Source organism: Gavialis gangeticus, unplaced genomic scaffold (genome assembly GCF_001723915.1).
Source record: "Gavialis gangeticus isolate Ggan-Ray unplaced genomic scaffold, GavGan_comp1, whole genome shotgun sequence".
NCBI classification, from domain to species: domain Eukaryota; kingdom Metazoa; phylum Chordata; order Crocodylia; family Gavialidae; genus Gavialis; species Gavialis gangeticus.
The window spans coordinates 20893918-20920455 of NW_017729006.1; the positions used below are offsets into that span (position 1 = coordinate 20893918).

Genomic DNA, 26538 nt, shown 5'->3' on the forward strand with positions numbered 1-26538 from the left:
GTGCCAGAATAATTCTCTCAAAAAGCTTACCCAGGATTGGATATGTTATGTGCAAAAGAATAAGGTCATATATTCTGACACAAACAGTAGAACATTAGAACCAATAGCTAAAAAAATGCCAAGTAATGGGGTACAGATACTCTTTTCTCATCTTCCTAGATCTCTGTATCATTTCTTTTCTCTCTCTCTGTTTTTTACAGCAAAGTATATTATGAATGTGAACTTCCAAATACTGGTCTTCCGCTCTATTTAGGACTGATCTGTCCTCAAATGGTATGTCACAGCCTTTCGTTCTTGAAAAGCTGTGAAGTCAAATTTACTGAAATAATTTGGATAACTGCTTTGTATATCACCATCTGTAAATCTGACAGAACCTTCCAATTTGATTCAAATGGTGTTAGTACAGGAGATACAAAACTGAGGAATTCTTTCCTGTCGTATTGCAAGGCTCACTTTTTTGGTCATTTGGGGGGAAAATTGATAGGACTGGAAAGAGGTTCATTTGGATTCTCAGTCAGTATTCCTATTAAAAGAATGTCTGGTTTTAATATGATGTTTATTTGAAGACCTGAATGTACTTAATTATATTAGAAAGTTTTATTTTCTTATCGAAAAAACTTTTTGAGTAGATGTTAAAATAATGAAATAAATGTAAAAATGCTTACATTATAACATGTGGTGTGTGTCATAAAGACACGCATTCTTCTGTGGAGGTTACATGGTCAGTGGATTTAATTTGAAATTGTGTGTTTTTGTGTGCCTAGATAACATATATGCAGCTGCATAATTGCAGTTTTTGGCACTTAACATGCAGTTTGGAATTCTGTTTGCTCTGGTGGAATAGAATTGCCCTGCACACATACTTTCAGAAGTATGATGGAGGAAAAGGAGGAGTGCTTCTGTGTTTTAGCCTCTTAGCCCCGCAGGTAGGGTATTTACCTACAGAGTAGGACACCTGAATTCTAGGCACCTATTACCCCAAAATAAATGTGAATTTTCTAACAGACTGCTCCAACCATTAGGTTATGGGCTAAGCCTGTCCTCTCTACACCTGTTCTCTTGAAGCTGGATCCACTGCTTCTTATATTTAGTGTTCATTAGAGCAATGGAAAAGTTCCTGTCCCACTGGGAGCAGGGCCCTTCTAGGCAGTATGTGTTACACTGAGTCATATACTCAGCCATGGCACACTGAGCCATATACTGGCGTAGTTTCTTTCTCTTGGTCCTATATGTCTCCCTTGTCCAGGGCCAACTTCAAAAAGAGGGCTGTAGAGGGGTCTGTATAAAGCTTGGACTATGGCCTGCTGCTTAGAAAAATTTTCTATGATGCAAGAAATGCAGGTTCAAATCCCCACTGGATAAAGGAGGCCTAGAACATAGATGTTCAGCTCCTGCCCTAACCACTAGGGTAAGAGGGTGCCCTGCTCCAGATTGCACTGTTGCTGAGCCTAAAACTTTGGAAGTTAGCTGGCGATCCTATTTTGTGGTGCAGTCCTACTGTGGCTTGCTTAGTGGGCATGGACAGGCGAGTGCAGAGCTGAATTGCAAACTGTACATAAGTGCTAGTAACTGCCATATAAGCACATAAAAGGAAATAGGATTTAAGCCAAAATGCTTATATGTGGTAATAGAATATCAGGAAAGATGAGCAATTTGAGATTGGGTTGTCTGAAGTTGGCAATTTAAGAGGCGTGATTTTCAGAGGAGTTAGCACTTGTAGCTCTTGTTCACTTCCATGCTTACTATTGGTGCTCAGCATAAATGAAAATCTGGTCTCTTATTTCGATGCCTAAATATGGATTTAGACACCTATAGTTAGGCTTCTAAGGGTGCATCTGCACGTTCATTAATGTGCTGTAGTGATGTCACACTAAATCAATGTACAGTTACTGGTGCTACTGTGCAGTAGTGCTGGTGCATGGCTTTAGTGATGCTACCTGCGCCTAATACTACTGTGCAGTAGTGTATTAGCACAGTTTTTGCCCTGTGCATTACTGTGCAGTTAGCATCTCATGTAGATGCACACTAAGATGCCTAGAGAGTAGTGCTCAAAAATTTAGATTTGAAAAATTAACATCCCTTCATCAGCTTTATTTGCTCCTCAATATCATTTTAGCATAAAGGTATGTTTTAAGATAGTTATGTTGCTGATTATCCACAAATGTTGATTTTTTTTGGTGAGCAGCTAATTTATCACTGATTTACAATGACATCTCTCCATTATGCCGAGAGGCACTAGTAAGTATGGTATAAAGTAGAGCATAAAATATATACTAAAAATACTTCTGGATTGGAATCTGCATTTTAAGCTTAAACTAATATCCTTTCCTTCCCTGAGAACACACCTCTGCCTCAAGGCAGCTTCACTGATATTTGGAAAATGTGTGCAGAATTCAGTAGTTTTGGTAGGCAGGCTTAGAGAAATGGTATCATGATTAGATCAGTAATGCCAAATACTGAATGTCTGTGTCACTTTATTTCCTGTAGAGTTAAAAAAAATAAGTTGTATAGTATTTAAAAGCAATGTCTGTAATCAGTTAGAAATCTAGACTGTTTTTCTTATAGTAGTGTTTAGATTCTTGAGTTGTGGCTAATCATAAGGAGTATAAGTATCCTAATTATTGTTCTCTAAACTCAGAATTCTGGTTTTTTGTCTGTATTTTTGGTGGTACTTATTAACAGATTATTACATCATTAAATATATATGAACTACTTTCTCATGCTGAAAATCATTTTGAAATTGACTACTGGTGGTACTTGCTTGTATTCATTTTTCTAACACTGTACAAAAAAGCCAAAATTCAGCCCTCTGCATCCATCCAGGCTAGCAGAACTACACTGGTTTTGCTATACTGGAGCTATGACAACTAGGGATCCAACCACAGAAATGGGTCTGTTTAGTCAATATGTAGTTATATTATCAGGCTACACAACACATTTCTAGTATAGTTAAGTTAAATTTAATGTCTTATGTACTTTGAATTATTTTCATATGATTATAAAACAGTGAACCTATATATTGGACTGGATTAGCAATAAAACATCAACATAATGCAATACTTTTTCTTTTCTTCCTAGAATATTTTCCTTCTTGGATATAGTTACTTTATGCCGATGTGCACAAGTTTCCAAGGTACAGTATTCACTTTAGTTTAGACATTTGTGCATTGAAAAGAACTATTTAATTTATCGGTAAAAAGTAGGCTGCGGATGAGGGCCTTAGAGATCATTAAAGGAATATTTCTATTGACTTTAATGAACAATGGATCAGAAACTACGGGCCCAATCCTGCCTTCAGATATGTGAAAATCACTAAAGTATCTAAAATGGGGGGAGGAGGGGGAAAGGGGACGGGACAGGAAATGTCACACTACATGCTGTGTTTCTGCAGAAAGGATTAAGCCTTTTTTGGCATAATGGCACTTGTTTTTAAAGCTTGTGGGTGTATTACACCGTTTTTCAGATTTATTTTTTTTGCTTAAAATTCCTTGTAGCTTTTGTTAATGTGCAACATGTATTTGAGGAGTGTATGCATCATTTGTGTGCCACATAATGAAGGTGTTGAGATCTACTAGTAGTAGAGTAAAGGGCACACAAAAGAGGATAATAGAAAAAGCATGTCAATACATATTTATGTTGAACTAATCTTAATTTTGCCTGATTGAAAAATGTTTTATTTTAACATGAAAAATGTACAAATATAAACAACAGTATTCATATGCTGAATTATATTACTGAACTTCCCTTTTGTGTTGTTTGCAAAGGCAGAATTTTTAATTTTACATCTTTTTTCAGAGAAAGATGAAATGTTAACTGTAACCATTTTACTCCTCATCTTTGCAAACCCCAGCCTGTTATTTCATTAGATTTCACAAATTAGCACCAGGTTCTGTTATTCCCTCAGCTAAAAGTAGAGTGCTGCTGAAAATAATATTGATGCTCCCCCATCATGCTTTTTTTGTTCTTTCCCTAGCAGCTGCCACGTGTTAAAGTACTCAGCTCTAACCAAAATAATGTGAATTTACTAAAATTGAGGCTCATATTCTTGTATAATACAGTATATTTATGACTCGAATGTAAATCAGCATATGTGTACACATCTAAGCCAGAATTTGATCCTTAAAATCTGAACACATATAATCCTAGGGTTCAAAAGATTATCCCACAAAATTTGCTTTAACTACCTACTTCTAATTACTAGTCATTTTAATTTCATAAAAATACTGAGAGTTCAGCCCACTGATAAAGTTGATGGGGTAGGGGGAAAGGTTATGTATCTAGATTGAGAAGGTTTATTAAACATATATATGTTTTTTAGGCATGGAATGTCTTGGCTCTAGATGGAAGTAACTGGCAAAGAATAGACCTTTTTAACTTTCAGACAGATATAGAGGTTAGTAGTATGTTTACCCTTCCAACAGTCTTCTTAAAGGTAAATAAATGATTTTAACTATTCTGTTAATCTTTTTATAACATACACATCTTAATTTTAAAATACAATAAGTTAATGCTCTGAAGGAGTGAATAGAAAAAGCAAAAACTGTATTTGACTCAAGTTTTTATGTTTTGTATCTGAGTTTTGATCTTCAGCCAAATGTCAGATAATTTATTTTGAAGTATTTCAAGCACATATGGTACTTACAAAAAGGTATGGGACTGACAGCATAGAACACTTTAGATTTCTCTTCACAGAAAAGGTATTTATAGAGAATGAAACTGTCCCTCTGAGGCTGTTTAATTCTAAGACTCTGAGAATCCCTTTTAGGGTGTGAAAGGGTTTATTTTAAGTTTTAAATTGAATGTTATCCCTGTGCAGTCTCAGGCATCTTTCCTGTGAGTACCATATTATGTTGAAAGTAGGATAGACATCCGTTAACTACGACTGGGAGTTTAAATGACAACTTCAGTTCTTACAGGCTGCTCAACTGGTAAATAACTTTTATTATTGCTGATATGGGCTGGAATACACATGGCCCTGTAGTTCGTTATGACTTTTGTCAGCAGTCGATTCCCAATCCATATCATAGATTTGAATCTTGGCAGAATCTGAAATTCAGGGAGATGTCTATGAAATCTTTATCCACATATAAGAGAACTAGAGCAGTATTGTATTTGACATGAAACATGACTTTGTTATAAGTGACCAGTATACCAACGAATAAACAACGTGTGACTTAAAAAAATTTTTTTTGAGTGAGAAACTCAGAAGCTAGGAAGCATAACTTTACCTTACCTTACCTGAATCTGTAAGGTATATTTAGTGAATCTGATGCTAGGAATCCAGAAGGAAGTAGTGTCTTTCTCCTTTGGATTCCCTGTTTCAAGGTTTAAGTTTTCATCCTATGTGAAAAGATTACATAGCTAAGTACAGACAGTCAGAAAGCCCAAGGTTGAATTGTTTATATCTTTGCAGGTTAGTCTGAGATGCACAGATAAGCAAGTGAACAGACGTCCACTTTTGATTCCAGAAATGCAGCCATAGGCCTGCAGTGGCCCAGGCTAGAAGCTGGGGGGTGCTAGAGCATGCCACCTGGCTCGGCAGGAGCAGACAGCTTGGGGCAAGGCATCCTGGGATGCTGGGGGACTGTGAGTTAACTTGAATCTGGAGGGGATCTGGGACAGAAATTCAATAAACCGATTTAACCTAAATCAGTTAAGTCTGATGCTACATTCATCCAGGTTTATCTTAAACTGATTTCAGCCATTTTGAAAGCAGTTTATATGCACTGAACTTCTGTTGTGATACAGATTTGAACTGCCTTCTGATCATTTATGCCAGTTTATGTGTAATTTCTGTCCCTAACCCATATGATGATTAATGGGTACATTTTATTAAACATTGTTCAAAACTTTAAAAGTCTAGGAATTCATTGTTTAGGAATTCTTTCAGTACTACCTCGTTATTTAAATTAGAAGCTACTGATTTGTGCTTTAAAAAGTCAACATTAGATACTAGTGATAATGAGGATTGTATTGACATGAGGGACCAGATTCGATAGTCTGCTAGCTTTTAAGTATATTTGTACAGGTTGGCAGTCATTAATGGCTTTTCTTATTCATTTGCCCATACAGATGTTGAAAACACTTCCATTTCTCATTTGAGGATTACTAATAATTGCTTTCAGGGCTGTAGGTTGTATCTGTGTTGGTCTAAGTACATAGGCAGACAAAGTTATTTGGGTAAATCTGATATCTTTTATTAGATCAACTCAGATAGTTGGAAAAAAAATTCTTTGCAAGCTTTCAGTACCATTAAGGGTAATTGTACCCAAAAGCTTGCAAAGAAGATTTTTTTCCAACTATTTGAGTTGGTCCAATAAAAGATATCAGCTTTACCCAAAGAGCCTTGTCTGCCTAATAATTACTTTAGAACTGTGCCTTTCAAAATAATCATTGTTTTCACATGTTGCTGTTGTAATGCAGATCGTTTGAGATATGTAGAATGGCTTGGGAATGTGGCTAAGATCAAGTTGGGATCTTTTCTATGTGACCCTACTGAGGGTAACATAGAAGGCCCTACTGAGTTCCTATTGTGTCGTCACACTAAAATCTAATAACCCAGTATCATGATATGGTTAATTTTTTAGTGTAGGTGATCCTTTTATTACTTAGATCCAAAGAAGTTGTTTGGTTCAATATGCTGAGTTTGAGCACATAAGAAATTTCAACTTATCTTTTTATTTATTTATTTACAACATGTATCTAAGGCTCTAAGCACTCCGCAAAACCTTACCAAAATAATTTTAATGACCTATTAAATACAGACATTCACACAGGCATGATGATAGGAAAGAAGAGAGCTCACTGGCTATCTTTCCAACTCGAAAGAGCATTATTTTGAATTATTATTTTTAAAGAGCCACAAATTGCAGTCTTGTTTATTCATTATTTTTTACTCACTGTTACTTCCCATTATGTCATAGTAGTGACATCATATGCAACAGCAAATGGTGCTTGTCTGATGATAAAAGTGAAGAACCATTGTTTATTGAAATCTTCATATTAAACACTCATTTGGCAGAGAATATAATTAATGAATAAAAATTAATCTTATATACTGCATCTGGAAAAATGGACTGCCTTAAATGTAAGCAGAACTTTTCAGAGGTTCCCGTGTATGACAAGGTGAGGTACTGAATATGAGTTGACAATGGACAAGCACTTGTATTTTGCAAGTTGCATAAACAGTGCCAAGAAAAAGACAAATTTAAGTTACAGTACTAATTTTCTGACATATACCTCCTGCTTTCAGAGCACTCAATACTTAATGCTGGAAGCGCCTGTATGTTTTTAAATATATTTTGCAGATTGCCTTTAAGTGAGCAACAGACTCTTTCAAAGGAGCCTAAATTAATTCTTTAAGACTGATCGTTTGTTTGTCTAAGTGTTTTTGTATTGGCATCTATCGTGAATGACAGATTTATGCAGGCAAACTTTTTTTTACATGTACAGATGAATATTCATAGGTACAATTTCAGGTGAGTCTTTAAAGTTTGTTTTGAAAGTTTGACCCGTAGAATGTTAGAGATGACTAACCATGTTTAGAAGTCATGTGACTATTGAATTTATAGATCCATAATCTATGCCAATTATTGGCCACTAATTGAAAGTGTAATCTTATTTTTAAAAAGACATATGGTACGTCAAGTTTCCCTTTGGTTTGGAAGATATTCTCAATGGGGAGACAGTGACTGATGCAATGTAACTTTCATCCTGAAACTATTTTTAGTTAGAAGCCTATAACTTTACTTCATCCTTGTCACCGTAGGTTAATGCTGCCCATTATAGATTTACAACCTGATAGTCACACTTATGCCATTTAGCAGGTCACTTTTGAACATACAGTAAATAGGTTTGGAAAATATAAATGTAGTGCATTGTTTGTCCATATATGTATTTAATAATAAATATGGACTTTATTTGGCATTTAGGGCTTTTTTTTCCATTTGTTTATGTTGAAGATGTATTATAGTTAGTTTATTGTGGTGATTTCTTTTTTTTAGAAATTTCCAGAAGTACTTTTCTTAGAAGCACTTGGTTAAAAAGCAGTGCTGATAAATCAGAGCTGAGCCAGCTTTAAAAACTCATATCACCTCAGGAAACATTATCAATTTTAGTTTGGTTAATGTTTCACTGCTCTAATTCATTCATAAGTAATGTAAACAGTCTGTTACTGGGGGGCAAGAACTGAAGAAGCATCCTAATAGAACAAAATGTAGACACATAATGTGAGCTGTTTCTGCAAGTAGTGAATTACAAAAAACTTGTGTATTTGTGGAATTGTGTATTTGTTTCTTTCACTTTAGAACAATTGAAAGCATTCAACACAGTGAAGAAACAAAATCTTTGTTATATGATCTGTAATTTTAAAAGTATTACCTGTTTTTTTTTAATTTTTGCTTTTCTTATGCACTTAAGTATTCAGTCTTTTAAATTAAATGATCAATGTTGTAATTATTTTGTTTCTGTAGTACATTAAGGTTTCAATTGCCTTTTTAAAATTAGTGTATGTTTAACTGATATCATGGTCAATGATATATAAACTTCTGTTTTTTGTTTTAATTTGTTGTTCATTTTCCCTACAGAAAAGTCAGAGCAGGAAAAAGGGATGTTTTATAGTATCATAATTCACTTTAAAGGGCATTTTAAGAATAATGCTATTTTTAGTTTGCATGTTGAAAGCATTATGCCATTCAGTAGTTAGACATAAATAAATAGTGTCCTGGAGCTAATGCCTGCAAGTTTTGAAATGCAGAGTGATGTAGACAATATATGTATGTCCAGGGGCTAGTGTGGGAAGAGTGGGAGAATTTGGCTTAAATTTATGTCTAACTGTAAGGTCTGGTTCTACTGCTAGATAGCAGAGAACTCAATGGGGCATCAAATGTACATCCATGTTTGCAAGATTGGGGCCCAAATATATATGACTTTATTTCAGCAGTCTTTTATCATTAAGTTTTTTGCTGGGACAGTAAGGCTAAGCCATAAACAGTAGTTTTCTTTTTTCTAATCTTGCTAAAAGGTTTAGTCCAATATCCCATAGACTTTAGTAGGAGTGTGCTTATTTTAATTCAATGGGAATTGGATCCACATCTTTAGTAAGCAAGTGTATTTCTCAGTAGAGTTAGAAATTTTTGTTCTGGACTGGAATGACTGGGATCAGGGCTCAACACTCAAATTTTGTATTTGTTTAGAATATTAGATGTGTCAAAATAAATATATTAAAGCTTTCTTAATATCTAATTTAAGGGTCGTGTGGTAGAAAATATATCCAAAAGGTGTGGTGGGTTCCTCAGACAACTTAGCTTGAGAGGCTGCCTTGGCGTTGGAGACTCATCCTTGAAGTAAGTAAAAACTTGAAAAGTTCATCAAAACATTTTTGCATATATCTTTTTTCTAAAAACAGGATTCGGTTAGTCTCATAATATCTGCACATATGTAGCCACTAGAGGTGCACTGATACAGCGGTCCCATATCAGATCGGCACCGATATAAGGAAAATTGACAGTATCAACAATTGGCTTTTTTTTGCCTGATATGGCTGATAAATGCCCTGTACATGCGCAGCTGCAGAGCAACACACAGGTGGTCAGGAACACAGCCCAGCAAAAGATTGAGGCCCCCACCACGCTCCTTCCCTCTCTGCTCCCCTTTCACCACAACAAACTTACTGGCCAGGCGCTGCTCTCCATGCTACCTGGCTGCATATTGGATCAGCCGATATGGCTCATTAAAAATCAGCCATTGGTATTGGTCCAAAAATTCTCTATCAGTGCACCCCTAGTAGCCACCAAGAGAGCATGCAAGAAACAAGAAACATAACTAGTAATGACTTAGTGAGATTATTTCCTTAAAATTAAATTTTCTTAAAATTCCTTTCTTAAAAGGAATTAAAAAATTAGAACAGTGTCCTTTGTAAGACAGGTCTGTATTTCATTCTCTTGTTATTGTTTTACTGTTGCTTTTTAAAATATTTTTAATGATTGAAAGCATAACATTTTTCTAGACAAGCTAATTGGCATGTTTACAAAATAACTTTCTGATGTAAATATTCAGTGTGTTTGAATAGTGACCAGGGCAGGGAGAAGGCCCTGGTTTCTAACCTGGACCCTTGTTCCCAATGGGGCAGAAACTTCCTGACTTTACTGCTTTCCATCCATTTTATCCAATGACTATTAAATGCAAGGAGCAATGGCTCAATCACCAAAGGAGCACCAGATTGTGATTAATGACTGAACTGTGATGGTTACAGCACTGTGCTGGGAAGCTAGAGAGATGCAGGTTCAGAACCCCTTTGGGCAAGTGGGGCCTCCCACTTCCCAGACAAGTTCCTTGATCAGCAACTGGAGCTAAAATCTGCTACCCCCAGCATAATTTTAACTAGAACTTGCACAGAAACGCAGCTACATATGCACCCATTTAGCTGTGCACATGCATAATTAACACATTCAGGCTAACACATCCACAGCATAAAGCAGTGATCAAAAATAGCCAAATAGATGGCTAGAAAAATGCCACTTAGATGTGCAAAAGGAAATAAAATTCTACCCTAAGACCATGTCTACACAAGATGCTACTGCACAATGATTACTGTGCATTCATTTAGTACTTGTATAAAGCTAGGGTTTATACTAGTACAAACAAGTACGAAAAAATGCGCAGCAACCCGAGTTACTGTGTGGTAGCAACAGCGCATGCCTTTTTTGTGATGCTACTGTTCAGTAGCATCGCATCACTGTTTTTACCATACAATGCTACTGCAGTTGTATCGGGCTACTGCTCAGTCAGTGTTTCATGTAGAAGCTCCCTAATCCTTTTGAATCATGACTGCTGCTGCTGAGAGAGTTCTTTGGACTCTATCCAGTAATCTCTTTTCAGGAATTTCCTCCTAACATTGGCAGAATGGGTACTGATGACTCTTCATATGTGAGGTTGGTCCACACTTCCAATCAAAAATCCCCTATATTTAGCTGTGTATAATTTTGCCAAACTTTGACCATTTAGGCTGAAACTTCCCATGCTGAATATCTGCTTTGGATTGAAATTGTTATTGAAAACTTCAGGTAAAATGATTTCAGCCGCCTCTGGAAAAAATACTGTGTTTATTTTATTGAGGAAGCTCCAGCTTCTCCATGCTTGGGAGCAGGGAGTTGAATCTGAGACAAAAGTGTCACCGCTGCATTATAGATATGAAAATTTGCTCAAATTAAGCCAAGTTATAAATGAACTTTTGGAAGAAAAGTTCAGTTCATATATAATCAGTAGAGATTTGTTAGAGACTAGCAGTTAAATCCTCTAGAGAATCTTTCTGCGCCTGAGTGTGGTGTATCCTATCACAGGTATTATGCAGCAGCTGGACTACACTCCACATTCTGTTTCCTGGGGATGCTGGAGCGGAGGAGGGGCCTTTATTTGCACTTACCTCTTGGCTGCTGGGAGCCACTTTGGTGGCAGACAGAGGAACTTTGTTCTAAGTGCTCCTTCTGATGTGCCCAGGCAGGAGTGGAAGGACATAGCACAATTTAATGGAGAAAGGTGAAAAACCAAAAACTGATGGAGAAGGAAGAAGAAGAGATTTCAGGAGCAAGAGCAGAAGGACAATGAAGTTGGAGATGGTTGAGTAGGCTTGGGTGGATGAAAAGGGTGGATACGGGAGACTGGAAAGGGTGGGTTAGAAAAGGAGCAAAGAGAGGAAAGCTGAGGGAGGAGGAAGAGGAATAAACAGGGAAAGGACAGAAAAAGAAGGTTTTTTGGATAGATGTAGGGCTTGTGGATAGAAGAATAGAGAGGCAAGAGCCATGTTTAGTTGGGGCTGGGTTGGTTGGGATTGGAGCATAAGGGAGGAATGGAAGGGGGTGGGGCTAGGTGTAAGATAAGATCAAGAAATTTGAGATATGAAACAGTGGGGGAGCAAGTACAATCTATGAAAGGACAGATGGCACAAACTTGGACTGTTGGGGAGCGAATATAGGAGTGGAGAATGTTGATGGAAAATGGATGGAAGCAGAAGGGACACAGAGAGATGGGGTCTAAAGGGGTTAAGGATTGCAGTTTTGTGTCTTTTTGTGGATTTAGTTACATTTTCATAATAGGCCATTAATTGAATTCTTCACTTTCTGGGATTTGAATGTGAGACAACTGGGGTTAGCTTTACGGACGTTCTGAGCACTAAAGTAGATTGTAATTATACTTAGCATTTTTATAGCACTTTATACTTTGGAAAATAAGGCCTTGGGTATTGCAGATTGGGCTAAATTGGGTGAACACATAATACATTTGACCTTAATATCTAAGTGTCAGTTCCCTAGCTCTAAAATAAGGATAACAACACCATCTAATTTCACAATGATGTTTTGCAGACACATTTATTAGTAATTGTGGAATAGTCCGATGTTATGGTGAGCACTATGAAAAGGCCAACATGGAAATTAATGGTTTGTATGCGGTGTGAATTAAGTAAGTCCCAGACTATACTTTAAATGTGGAGAATAATGAGAACACTGAATAATTACCCATTCACTATATGAGACAAGGGGGTCCTATAGTAAATATAGTCTGTATTTGTGTAATTAAAACTTACATCATAATGTACATGCCAAAGTGTCTGATTGCACAGGCTGCAAAGGTTGCACAGGCTGCCATAATTCTGAAATTAAACATTTTATGGGTGCCTGACTTTGCAATGTTTTTCTTAAATAGTATTTTGGACATAATTTATATATAGATGTATACACATACTTTGATTTGATCTTTCTTACCATTCCCTGTGGCATCCTTTGGGTCGGTAGAATCTAGGATTTTGCAGATTTTCAGTTTTACAGGTTGTCATGTTTTTTCACCAGAAAATTTGTATTCTTTTTAAATAATTGAACCATATGGAAATTCAAGCAGTTTTTCTTGATTGGTTAAAAATCACCAAACTGTTGCGAGTTTGGTTTCATTTTCCTTTATAAAACAAAAAACCAAAAACAAAACAAGTAAACCACCAGCCAGATAATCAACATTTTAAAGTTCAAATGGATCTAACATAGTCACATTTCCTTTTCAAATGTGTTGGGTCAAAATACTAAATATTGAAAAATGACCATGAAGGAACAAAGCAACATCATTTAAGAGGAAGTCATGGTCACTAAAAGAAAAGTTTGTTATAGGATAAAACAATTTTAAAAAAATCAAGCCAGGTAACATCAGTGTTTCACATGCATTCATGGAGAATCTTAAACTTTTTTTCCTATTTGTAATACCAGTGTAAATTTTAAGTTTAATAAAACATTTCGAAGAAGTATTTATCCCTTTATTTTCTTTCTCTTTGTTCCTCTTCCAGTCAAGCTATCATCTGTCTGGAATAAATTGCTCAAAGTCCTTTAGCCATGTATCTATATCCTTGTCATTATAATATGAACAGTGAGGTTTAGGGTAAAGAAATCAGATGTTCCTAAATGAAGTTGGGGCCCACTTAAGTATGTTTGATCCTTTTCAAATCATGAGGCTGGTTTCTTATTCTTTAGCAAGTTGGTGTTTGTTTAGTAAATAGGCTTTTACAGCCTTTCCTTTCTTGTCTTTTTTTGTTAGAACAAGTTGCCAGTGTTGACATTGCTTTTTCAGCTGTTTTTGATTCTCATTACAGAACGGTACATGAAATTACAGATAAATTAGCTAGAAAGATATATAAAATATTCATGAAGTCATACAAGTAAATGATGTAAATTGGAAGTAACACAAGGTTAAACGACACTGTTAACATAATGATGGCAAATGCAGTAATTTTCCAAGCAATCTAACAAGCGCTGTTTTCCCCAAATGTGGGATTCATTGCAGTAAAGGCTGGACATGAATTTTGGAATAGACATTTGGAGGAGTCAAGTGGAAACTATCACCTATATAAATGTTAGCTGTTTCTTTTATTTTCCCCCCCATTGTTTTCAGTCTGTACTGGAGATCCAGGAAGTTGTTACCAGCTGAGTGTATTGTAGAATTTGTTAACCAAGGCAAAATTCCAGACAAAACTGCTTTTGAGTGTTTCCTCCAACTGTGCCTGTAAAAGTCATACAGTTGGAGGAAACATGGACATAAAACTTTGTTCTGCAGTACAGTGCAGCTTCTAACTTTCTCTTCATCTCTGCAGCCTCTTTTTTTTTGGGTAGCAGAATGACAATATATACAGATTTTTTTAACAGGATAATGACAGCAGTCATTTTTGCAGTTTATACCCAGCTGATGGTAGAACTGCATATGCAGTTGTGGATGTAGATCATGAATGAGGGATTTACATTAGTAGTTACTTTGGAACCCAGTTTTATAATGTATTGGACACTTGCAATTCCCTTTGACTCAGGAAGGATGTGTTCCTAATTGTGGCCCAATAAAGGGTTCAGTAATAGTAATTAATAGACATTATCATTATTTGTTTATTTCTGTTTTCATTGATGGTTTGTGTTAATGAAGCAGGTAGATCTGATGTATGGTAGAAGTAAATCAATGCCTTAAAGTTTGAGAAGAATATGAGCTATGTACTTTTTGCAAATTGACAGAGGTAGAAACTTAAATTAGTAAAAGACAGGATCAGCCCTTGGCAGAGTTGTCTGAAATTTACTTTATAATTCATGTGGCCCACATGTTAAAAAAAATGGCTGTTTCTGAATATTAGATGGAAAAGGTGGAGATGAGAGCACACTCTAGTGACTGAATTGGTATTTGCTCTATATAAAATGTGTTAATTGTCTAAATTTACCTTACCATTTTAGGACCTTTGCACAGAACTGTAGGAACATAGAACATTTAAATCTAAATGGATGTACAAAAATTACTGACAGGTAGGTAAAAGGCTTTTTCACATGATAATGCCATTTGAAAAAAGTGGACAAAGATATTTTTAGTGTGTCTGCTGTTTTGCAGCACGTGTTACAGCCTTAGTAAATTCTGTTCCAAGCTGAAACATCTGGATCTGACATCGTGTGTAGCCATCACAAACAGTTCTTTGAAAGGTTTAAGGTAAGGATATTCATTGTTTGTGTTATGTATTAAAGGAGCTATTCACAATTTAATGCAATAATTTTTTTCAGTATGTCTTGTACCTTAATAATGTGTATCAGTCTGAGCTATGCGCTCTATCGAGCATTTGTAGGATATAATGCATGGTGCTTGTGTGTGGTCTTTTCCCATGATTTTTCTGTGAAGTCCTGGCACAGTTAGCTTGCCATCATGAGTTTCTAACAGTGTATTTAATTTGGGTTTCCCACTGTTATGACTATTCTAAGGTTGGATTTAACTATATGTATTTTTTTTTAATTCTCCCAGTGAGGGTTGCAGAAATCTGGAACATTTGAATCTTTCCTGGTGCGATCAGATTACGAAGGATGGTATTGAAGCACTGGTGAAAGGGTGTAATGGACTAAAAGCACTATTTCTTAGAGGTTGCACACAGGTATATAACTGCTTGGATGATCCTTCTGATGTAAAACATGTATGTTCTGGTATTTTGAAATCCTCCATGACTTTAGAAAATGCTGTTTTGGTGTTACAGTCATTTTGGTTTTGAATATTACAAGATATGCATGCTGATAGCAATGCTTTGCTTTTAATTTATTTCTCCCTTCTTTCCTATTTTATTCTTCACTTGCGCAGTTAGAAGATGAAGCACTGAAACATATTCAGAGTCACTGTCACGAGCTTCTAATCTTGAATTTGCAATCATGTACAGTAAGTATATGAAGTTTGAAAGAGTACTTTCTACTTATGCGCACACTGGATCTAAATATTAGGGCTGTGTGAAGCTTCAGTCCCTGATTCGATTCAGCAGAGATTTGGCCTGATATGGTGGCCAAATCTCTGAATCCGAATTGAATCAGGAGACCCTTTTAATCTCTCCGAATCAAATTGGAGCCCTCCAAATAGATCCGGAGAGATTCAGAAAGATTCGGCACATAGACACAGTTTTAAATGTTTTTTCTACATACCTCAAGGTACCAGGCAGCTTGTGAATGCTGAGATGCTGGGGAGGATGGAGCGTCCCACAGGAATGTGTGTGGGGGGGGCCCCAGTATGCTCGGCAGCAGACCCAGAAGTGGACCAGAAGCACTTCCAGTTCACTTCAGGGTCTGCCGGGGAGTGTTCAGGGCCCCCCGCTGCAGCTCCCGGCTCGGCGACTGGTGCTTCCTGGGTCTAGGAGGGCACCTGGGGTCCCCCTGTGGCAGATTGCTGAGCCAGAGGGGTGTGGGGGGCCCCCCAGCGTACTCCCCAGTGGACCCAGAAGTGGGCCAGAAGTACTTCCAGTCCACTTCCAGGTTCGCCACTGAGCACCCCCGTGCTCCTGTGGGACGCTCCATCTGCCCCAGCATCTCAGCGTTCATGAGCCATGCCTGGTACCTCGAGATATGTAGAAAAAACATTTAAAGCTGTGTCTATGGCCAAATCGGATCGGGGACAGTGATACGAATCAACGACTCGAATCACTGTCCCGGATTCGGGCTGAATCCAAATCCGAATTGAATATGGCCTGTTTCATACACTCCTACTAAATATCTCTAAAAATGCTTTTCAGGCATTGAATGCATCTGTTACACATTGGATATTTAGGACTGTCCATCTGTACAGATTGCAGCATTGTTTCAGATAGTGATGACAAAGTAGCCTAGTGGATCGTGGAGTATGCTGCAAGGTCCTAAAATCAGCTGACTGTTTCGACAGCTGAAAGTGGAGTTACAGCATTCAGTTTTCCATTATTTTTAGTTGTTGATAGCTTTAGGTTTTAAGTAGTGATTAAAATTAATTAGCTGTCATGCATGTGTACAATTGACTAAATGAACCATGCCATTGTACTGCTGTTACACTCCTTCACCTAACCTCCTGTACCCTATAGTCTTGTTGTCTGTGGTTTATTACTATTTGTAAGTTCTTTAGGCAGGAACTATGCTTGTGGCTTGCCTAGTATATTCTTGTGTGTTGGATGATTAATAAAAAGTGAGTAGCATTGTGGCTGGGGTGGCTTATATCAAGACAGCCCTGAGAGTGGGAGAGAAGCATACTTTTTAATATCATATAGAAATATATTGTTGAACTAGGTATGTTTGGAAATACACAGCATGAATTTAATTCTGCACACTATAATGAAACTTTATTTTATTGTGTTATATTATGAACCTGATCTAGTTCCCATTCTAACTTTTATTTGGTATGTTGTTGAGGGGGATGGGGAGAAACAGGACTCTTTTTGACTGAAATATCTTTAAAAAACTCTTTTTATCTATCCTTAACCTTTAAAAAGCTTTGAGATTCATTCTCTAACTCAATGGATCAGCCAATTATGAAAAACATATTTTTTTCCTTTTGGAAAAGTTTCTGCTGCTTTATTGCCAGAACATATAATAAAAAATAACTTGGTCTGAAACCTTCAAATCTGTTTTAGACATTATTCCTCAATGAGTACTACTATGGCATTGGACCATTTTTATTAAAGTTGGATGGAAAATTCTGAACTTACTAGATGCAAAAGGTTTGAACATTTTGGGGCACTTCAAACATTAGAAGCTATGTTAGAGGTTTTGCAGAAGTTACAAACAATATGCAAGCTCATATTATGTATTCCATGAGACAAATGTATAGGATAAGACAGTGAGCGCTTTTCCATTAGAATGCCAACATGTTTCTAACCTCTGTTTTAAAGAAGCCCAACAAACCATGCTTTTTTTTCATCCCCACTAACGTTAGCAAAAGGAGGTCTGGGGTGGAACTTGTGCAATTTTTTGCCAAATTAGGAACCATGCTGAGGTTGTAGAATCTCCATTATTGAAAGCTTTTATGAACATGTTGTTAGGGAAACATTTACCTGAGATGGTTTAAACAGGGACAATCCTGCCTTGACCTTCAGAGGTCATCTAGTCCTGTTTTTGTTTTCGTTTTATGTATACAGGTCTAATTCCACCCACTTCAAGTAGTTTTTTTTTCTTTTCTTTAATATCAGAAAACATAGGTTTTGGCCTTTTCTGATTTTCCTGGAGGATTTCATGGGTCTGATGCAAGTGTATGTGAACTCTTAATTAATTAATTAACATTGTAATTGAAGGGGCATGGGTATAGAAGCTTTAATAAAGATTTTTTTTATCCATAATATTAGTCATTAAGTAGTTACTAATACAAATAAAGTGCAAAGTTTTTCATTCTGAATTCTGCAAATCACATTTAAAATACTTGTCTAGGGTCATATACTATTGGGGGACATTCTACTGGCTGTGTAGCACTGCACTAGAAATCTGGCCCAATTATTACTGCTTTGAAGCATGTCTCCAGAAGTTACAGAGATGCAGGAGCAGCCTGCCTGCTACATGGTGTGAAGGCTAGCACTATAGAGTTCACAGAACATAGGGATGTGATCCATCCCTTGCAGTATTTACAGGTTCATCTTTGTGATGCTTGAAAATGCCACAGTAACTTCTGTGGCTAAAAGTGAGCAGGCATTGACTATGTAGCTTAGATTGAAAAGATGTTACATTCGGAATTATATGATTTGTGGACTGCAGCCATCTTTGTGACTGCAGTTCTTTCATGAGAAGAGTCTAGGCATTCTAAGTTCTTAAAGAATTTCAGAATGAAATGGCTTTGAATACAAATTATTTTGTTTCCATCCATCAGTACTGGGTCAAATTAAAACAGCTGCTTGTTACTCATGCTGTAAAGTGATAATATCGTTTTCTCTCAGAAACAAAAATAAGAAATGTTCAAGGTAGGTAAAACAGTACCCAAAGTAATAGCTGTGTTAGTGGTTAATATAAGTACGTTATAAATGGTAATATGATTGGCTTTCAAAAGCAGTAAATTCAGGCAACTCAAAAGGCAGCAGAAATCACTACTGGCATCCCATAAAATTGATAGTCAAGAAAGAATGAATTTGTACAAAAATAAAGGGTTATCACCTTAGGAGAGCCATTAAGTCAACAAAATAGAAAAAAAATCTTTTATAAAACTCTGATAGTTTGCCTTGTTCATAAAGCTATTATGATCCTTTGTAATAACTTGGAATTGGCTTGCATTGTGTGCAAGTGATATGGAGCTGTTTTCAGTGATGCATATTTCAGAAAAATGAATTTTTAAATGAACCAACAGGTAATGAATAATACATGCAACGTTTTACAAGTTAATTCTATTGGAGTGCCTAAAGCAGAATAGGTAAGAAAGGTTAATGCAAAAGACTGTGTTTTGCCCTGGTTCTCCTTGAGGTCTTCAGAGTAGTTTGTGATCTTCTATATAATGGAAGGCAGGTGATGATCTCTCCTACCTCTTAGTTTTTGGCCCTCTTTGTCTCCTCCATTTCAAATGCTAGTGCCTCAATTAGCTGAACATGTGAGAAGCAAGACATTATATGTTACTATGAAGTAAAAAAAGTACTTCATGAAGTCATTGTAGGACCTGTAGAAAACCCACCTTTACACTGTTTTAAAACAATAACTAAAATTGGTGCAAAGGTTGTGTGAATAAGAATAACAGGTGTTGATTATCTTCAAAAACAAACGGATCATCTGGCATATGATTGTATGCTGATATTTCATGGATAGGGATTGGTAACTTTTTATGATTACATAGTGTTGCTCTGCCTGTGTGCTAATGTGTAGCTCTATTTTTATTCTGAGACAAATTACTTGATAGCAAGATAAACTCCATTGTTTTTGTTTGTTCCAGCAAATTTCAGATGAAGGCATTGTAAAAATCTGTAGAGGATGCCACAGACTTCAGTCACTCTGTGTTTCTGGTTGTACAAACCTTACAGATGCTTCTCTCACAGCGCTTGGTCTGAACTGCCCAAGACTGAAGTGAGTATATCTTAGTTTTATGTTTGTGTTTGGCCTGATCCTGAGAGAAATTAAGTGCTTTCTATGAGGTTTCTAGCATTTGCTGCTGCCACTGATATTTGTAAAAGCAAAAGGTTTTAATGAGTAATTAACTGCACCTAAATTACATTTGTAACAAATCTTCAGCTGGTAGAAACTGCCATATTAATTTTGCCCATTATTATGAGAGTGTAGAATCCCAGGTGACATGGCATACTAGCATGCTACTAACAAAAAGGTCTAAAATAGTACCCCTGTGTAATTCTAGTTAAGTATTTTGGGTAGGACCAAAAAAATCCATCAAAACTGAAAATCAAAGCTATTAAAATGTAGTATCTGTTATGGGTACTGCAATGACATGGTAATTTATTCCACCTGTTTACATACTCAGTGGGCATGTCTACACTCACACTTTACCACACAGTAGACTAATTTACTGTGCAGTAAAATGTTGAGGTTTACAAGTGCATAGCAATTGCGCCAGTGTAGACTAATTTACAGTGCCGTCAGATAGTCCCATCAGACACAGGTACTATCCAACAGCAAAGTAAATTACCTAAACGTGTGTGTATATGGTGACATCAGGATTGGTTTACTCTGGCTCAAATTACACCAGAGTCTATTCAGTCACATTAATTGAGCATCTAGGTGTGCCCAGTAGGCACTCCATTTTATGGCGTTCTGTCACTTTTGCGTTGCAAATAGTACTAAAAGTCATACTTGAAATTCATAACTAGAATTTCATATGCATAATATTTTAGAAAAGTTTTATTGTTAGCATGTTTATATTTCCTGGCAATCTTAAACTTTAGGATACAGTGAGTGAATGCTTTAATGCGCATTAGTCTATTTTAATGCACAATAAAGTATCACAAAAAATGGTTCTCTTTAGCTGATGTGCATTAAAACACGCTAACGCGCATTTTTCTAGTACCACACAATGGAGGGCTTTATACATGTGCAGGGAGGCTGCTCTGATGTGCTGTAAATCCAGTGCATTGGAGCAGACTTGATTAATGGAGTCTGCTGGAGTGCAGAAATTAACATGCTCCAGCAGCCTCCAGCATCACATTTATCACTGTCCCCGCCCTGAAAAATAGTGGCGGGGGGCTTTGAACAAAAACTCTTTGAATGAGCTTTAGTTCAAAGTGCCCTGCCACCATTTTTTCAGCCCAGGGATACTGATACATATGACGATCAGGCACTTTGAATTAGTGTGGCTAGCTAATTCTCCCCACTCCCCCCGAGCACATCTATAAATGCCTGGAGGTACTAGATTTAACGTGTGTTACCTAAAACACAAAAGTTGGCAGTAAGGGGGATTGCACTTAATGGGCACCAGCCTATGTCTTATTCAAATAGGCTGTACTGACCTATCCTTAGCACCAGGGGACAGTGTCAGAGTTTGCTACATTCCCTCCTGGGGGAGCAGCTGTCTTGTTGGGGGAGGTTTTAGGGTCACAAAAAAAAATCCATGAGCTTTTGTTTAGAAAACCTTTCCTCTAGATGATGTTGGTTTGCAACATTGTCAGTGCTTCTGCAGTTCTGTTTCAGTCATATTTTTTGATTTATTTATTGCATTCCTTTCAGATCATTAGTACCATTGCTACTAGTTTGGGACAAGTTTGTCAAGGTTTTTTACTCAAACTGATTAAAAAAAATATGGGTAATTTAAAATAATTTGTAGCTTATTTTTTAAACAGAAAAAGGCCTTTTAGTCAAGTGCTGCTTTCAGGGGGAAGGGGCACTGTAATGAGAAATCTTTTCTAAAGTAAAATGTAGAGTCACCTACAAAAGGAACCAAAACATGTACTGATTAATCTAAGCAAGTTTAATTGACTACTAAGTAGACCATTAATCACACTTAATGCCACTGGGCGCAGGTGTCGGCCATTTCTCACATAGCAGCAAGAACATTTTTAAACAAAAAATAAACTGTATGAAATTATCTCTAGATATCTTTCACTCAAAGAAAAGGAAATACAAATTGCTAGGGGCAGAATTTCAAGATCATGTACATAAATTGTATTAAAAATTTCATGTAAAAGAATCAACAGAAGATGTAATTCCCCACTTCTGTGTACATTTTTAATGACACATTTTTTGAAGAACTAGAAAACCTATGGTAAACTTCCAGTTCTCAGCACCAAATTGAACCAGCTTCTTGTAGTCATTGACACATAAGGATATGTGCTAAGCACGAGTTAATGTTACTACCTTCACTCAGTTTATTCTTATGTTTTCAGCAAAGTTGCCTTTTTGTAATAACTCCCCATCCTCTGAATCTTGTGGCCTCAGCATATGACAGATCAGTTTTAAAAGCTCAAGCTCCATCTCTGGCTGGGGCATGAGGGTGCTTCAGTGCGGGGGCTGCCCCCAGGTCCCCTGCCAGCCTGGGCTGTGCTAGCTGGGCTCCATGTGCTGTGGAGCAGGTGGCTGAGACACGAGGGTGCTTCAGCATGGGGGCCGCCTGCCAGCTAGCCCCACACTGAAGCACCCTGTGCTCCAGCCAGTCAGGGCAGTGTCTACACACGCATTGCTGTGCACAAAAAAAACTCCGCGGCAGGGTAGTACTTGTATTTTACAAGTACTACCCTGCTGCAGACTACCATGCCGCGGAGTTTATTAGAAGCGCACATGTAGACACTGAGATGTTTACTGCACAGTTAATTAGTCAATTGAACAGTAAATGTCTTGTGTAGATGTGCCCGTAAGGGCTCAGATTTTGCTTCAGTAGCTGCCATGTTTGATCCTTACTTGGAAAGCTGTCCCTTCCACTCTCTGGTCCCTCAGCAAAGTGCTGATACTTACTTAAGTTAGTTTTCTTTTTTCCTTGGCTATGCTCAGCTCATTTGTGGAGGTGCACATGTATTTTTCTTCCATGATATGCTTGTCTTCCTTTCTGCAAAGTGACAGTTCAGGTTACTTTTAGTCTCTCTCCTTTCCCCTCTCACCTACCTGGAGCAGAAAAAGTCTACAATGGCTTCAGGAGATGCTCCAAGTGGATCTAGAAATTATCTGACAACAACAGTCATGGTCGGTGACTAGTATTATCTCAGGTCCTGTTGCTCTGTGATATCACTTTGTACCATCAGACCTTGTGATAAGTACCTTGGCCTACTATTCTAAACTAGTTTTATGGAGAAAGCTTAATGGTAACAGTGCTTTGGAAAGCTGAGTATGACTGTATATAAGATTGGTAATAAGCAGTGGAATATCCCAAAGGGTCCTTGCAGTACTTATCCCTGATTCAGTGACTGAGGCATTGAGGCTCCCTAGAAGCAGGCGTAGAGGCGAGCCCTATCAAACTCCTCTGATGCCTGTCTTAAGATATCAAGCTCATTCCAGCTTACTTTCTTTTCCAAAGTTAGTGAGACAATCTCAACAGCCCAGAAACCAGTGTGTTGTAGTTTACCGTTGTAAGCCTGTCTTTATTTTCTCACTCATGTAAAATATGTTTTACATTCCCTTCCGAGAAAAAAAGAAGTGCCCTTAAATGAGAGGTATTTTAGTAATGGATGTAATCTTTCCTGAGAAGAGGAAGGAAAGTTTTAGTACTGCCAACTTCACAGTTCTTCTAGTAGAGTATGCCACACTCATTCTGCAGAGTAAAATCGTGTTCAGTGATATTTAAACCAAAAAGGGAATAAATTATTTTTCATTTAATTGCATGTGACTATAGCTGTTATAGATTGTAGTGTTCTTTTCCACACGTTTCTGAAAACCTAGAAGACTGAATTGTTTTGAAACTTCCAAAACTACCATCATATTACCTAACTGAGACTTATTTCAGGACTGCATGCATAATATTGCAGCATGCTGTTTAAAAATATCAGACTGTGTATGTGAGACTATATATTCTTTATTATGATGAATCACTTGAATCATAAATCCAGTGTAATATGGAAGTGACAGTAGGCAGCCCACAGTTTTTCTGCCATGCAAAGACTTCAAGACAGTCATAGGACACCCCCTTTGTGGTCATAGGTGCCATGTAACAAATTAAAATTTCATCTATGCTATTTATTTTCAAGTTGGGTTATCACCGTGGTCTCCCTGAAATTTGTCATGTTGCCTGAGATCTGGTGCTTTGCTTGCTTCCTCATTTTTCTTCTTCAGGTTCTCTAGACAGGGACCTCTTTATCTCTGTAGTCTCTAAAGAGTGTGACCACCAAGGACACTTAACTTGGAAGAAAGAGAAAAGAGTCCAGAGGAGAGCCACATGCATGATCAGAGGGCAGGAGAACAGGCCTTATGATGAGAGGCTGAGAGCCATTGGACTCCTCAGCCTGGAAAAGTGCAGGCTCAGGGCTGCCTATAAGTATATAAGGGGTGTGCATCAGGATCTGGGGGAACGCCTGTTCACCAGAGCATCCCAAGGGAGGACACGGTCAAACGGTCACAAACTCCTCCAAGACCATTTTAGGCTGGACATAAGGAAAAACTTTACTGTCCGAACCACCCAAGGCCTGTAATAGACTTCCTCCTGAAATGATGCCAGCACCTATTCTGGACTCTTTTAAGAAACATTTGGACACCTATCTTGCTGGGATCCTTTGACCCTTGCTGACTTCCTGCCCCTGGGGCAGGGGGCTGGACTTGATCTTCCAAGGTCCTTTCCAGCCCTAATGTGTGTGAAATCTGTGAAAATTAGTTAACTCAAATAGTATTTTCTTAAAATTAGTAGCCTCAGATCTTAACTGCTTACCCCCAAAACAGGTCAGAATGCAAAGAAATAAACAGAGAAAATTCCAGTCAGTACCTAGAAGGAGTTTATGTAAAAAGTCAAAACTCATCTAGTGTAATTATCACAAACATAGACCCTAGCAAGACAAACAGCCTAAACTTGCTCATTCTTATGTTGGTCAGGGCAATATCTGTGATCAGGAAGCCACAGTCTTCAATAATCTAATCTGCATCATGGACCCACTGTTTGACACAACACAACTCATGTTAGTTTACCTCCTTTTCCCTTGCCCTTGAATCACTGCATCTCTAATTTCTGGGATGACTTACTTATACAAGGAAGTTTTGCCATTCTTTCCCTTTCTTACCTACTGTTATATAACAGTTACTGTTCAGTGCTTGAGATAGGGATTATACACATAAATAGAATTGAATGGTGGGCATCTGTACACATCACAGGTTTTAATCCTCATTAAATTAATATGTTAACAAATTTAAACTTGTTTATATTGGAGTGTCACATCACTGTTTGCACGCACTAGGCTTTTGAATGAATTAAGGCCAGTCTCCAGCTGGCGCCACAGGAGAGTGGGATGGTTCAGTGCTGCCCCCTGGCCTGGGACTCCCCACCCCGTGCCCTGTGCCTGTGCCGCAGGGAGCTAGCAAACCTCACAAGAAAAAAAAGTGGAAGCAATTCAAAAGCGAAAGCAATTTGAAGGGGTAAACTACAAAAAAGTTGCAGCCATCTGATGGACAAAGAGGCTCATTACACATCTTTGAGTGCCTTTGTGTTTGCACGCAATGAATCCCTGGATGCGATGCTTTAATTCCTGGCGAGTCAAACTAAATTATGAGGAGTCTGAGGAGTTTTGCTTTAATGCACAAGAAAGTCTTTTAAAGCATCCAGAAATCCCGCTTGTGCAAACAGACATGCAGTTGCAGTGCATGAAAAGGCAAAAAAACGTGGTGTGTACAAAGGCCTGAAGACAGAAAACTATTAGGCAGAAAAAAGGATGACGTGGGTAGACCTAAAACATGTTTCCTTTGTATTTGGTATTCTGTATAATTTTCACACAAAACCCATGGTCATTTTATCAAAGGCTGATAACTACCTATGATGAAAGACTCAAGATGAGAGATTTTTGGAACTAGGGATCCCATAAATTGCTGTCCATATTTGTTCAATGCAGCCTTACTGAGCAAAAAGGTTTTTATACTGGAGAGAACTTCATATTTTCTTTGTTATGTGCTAGTCTGTTCTTGCTGGTCTCACTACATTAGGTTGTGTGAAGTAGGATGAGGAAAAAGGCTAAGTACCAGAATGGAAACCTACTTACTGGTAATTCTTTTTGTGGTAGTTTCACTTCTCTCCATTTTTAAATTCCTCCTATCTCTCTGCAGGGATTGATTCACAGATGGTGTGTTTGTCTGTCCAGTATATTTGTTTTCTGAAAGTTGAAGTAGCTAGGTTGGTGTCTTAACTTTTGGCTTTGGCAATTACTTGTCTCCTTGTGTTTTTGGTAACTGGGAGAAAATGGTTTCCAAATGGGGAAATGGCTTCCAAACATTATACACTGGGGGCACATTTAGACATGATACTTGACCTGCATGTCTCTAAAACCTTTCATGTATGCTGTTATTGTACTATTTCTGACTGTACACCTCCGTGTAATATTTTTGTTTTCTTGTATATCAGAAATAAGTTACATATTGAAAATCCATGGTCTGAGGAAATCTGAAAATTACAAGTTTACTATAAAATATTCTAATATTATAAAAGCTGTAGCCTGTCTGTCAGTCCATAATGCTTTATTCACACTTGGATTGGCTGACGGAAACAACCAATCAGAGTATGAATTCATCATTCAGACAGGAGATGGCAGTGCGGCGGAGTGCCACTATGATGGTGAGGACAGGAGACGCAGCGGGGGAGGTGGCAGTGGGGAGGTTGGGGGTGGCGGACCAGGCCTGAAATGGTGGCAGGAAGGTAGGGTGAGGGGGGCATGCCTGGCCTCGAAACAGTGGGGGGGGG

General features: G+C 37.7%; 1 protein-coding gene across 5 annotated transcripts in view; it reads left to right on the plus strand.

Annotated features, from left to right (window-relative positions):
• FBXL2 (F-box and leucine rich repeat protein 2) overlaps window positions 1-26538 on the plus strand; it is a 129369-nt gene that overhangs the window by 60034 nt on the left and 42797 nt on the right. For 3 of the 5 annotated variants that reach the window (XR_002095956.1, XM_019508931.1, XM_019508933.1), the window contains exons 3-10: window positions 3079-3133; window positions 4319-4393; window positions 9250-9344; window positions 14745-14813; window positions 14896-14991; window positions 15298-15424; window positions 15625-15699; window positions 19672-19802. Coding sequence is in view for 4 of the 5 variants with exons in the window: in XM_019508931.1 (XP_019364476.1) it covers window positions 3079-3133; window positions 4319-4393; window positions 9250-9344; window positions 14745-14813; window positions 14896-14991; window positions 15298-15424; window positions 15625-15699; window positions 19672-19802 (723 nt within the window). In the remaining variant the exon portion in view is untranslated. Of the gene's footprint in view, window positions 1-3078; window positions 3134-4318; window positions 4394-9249; window positions 9345-11339; window positions 11536-14744; window positions 14814-14895; window positions 14992-15297; window positions 15425-15624; window positions 15700-19671; window positions 19803-26538 lie in introns of those variants that run through there. The other 2 variants (XM_019508932.1, XM_019508934.1) reach the window with 2 other exon arrangements.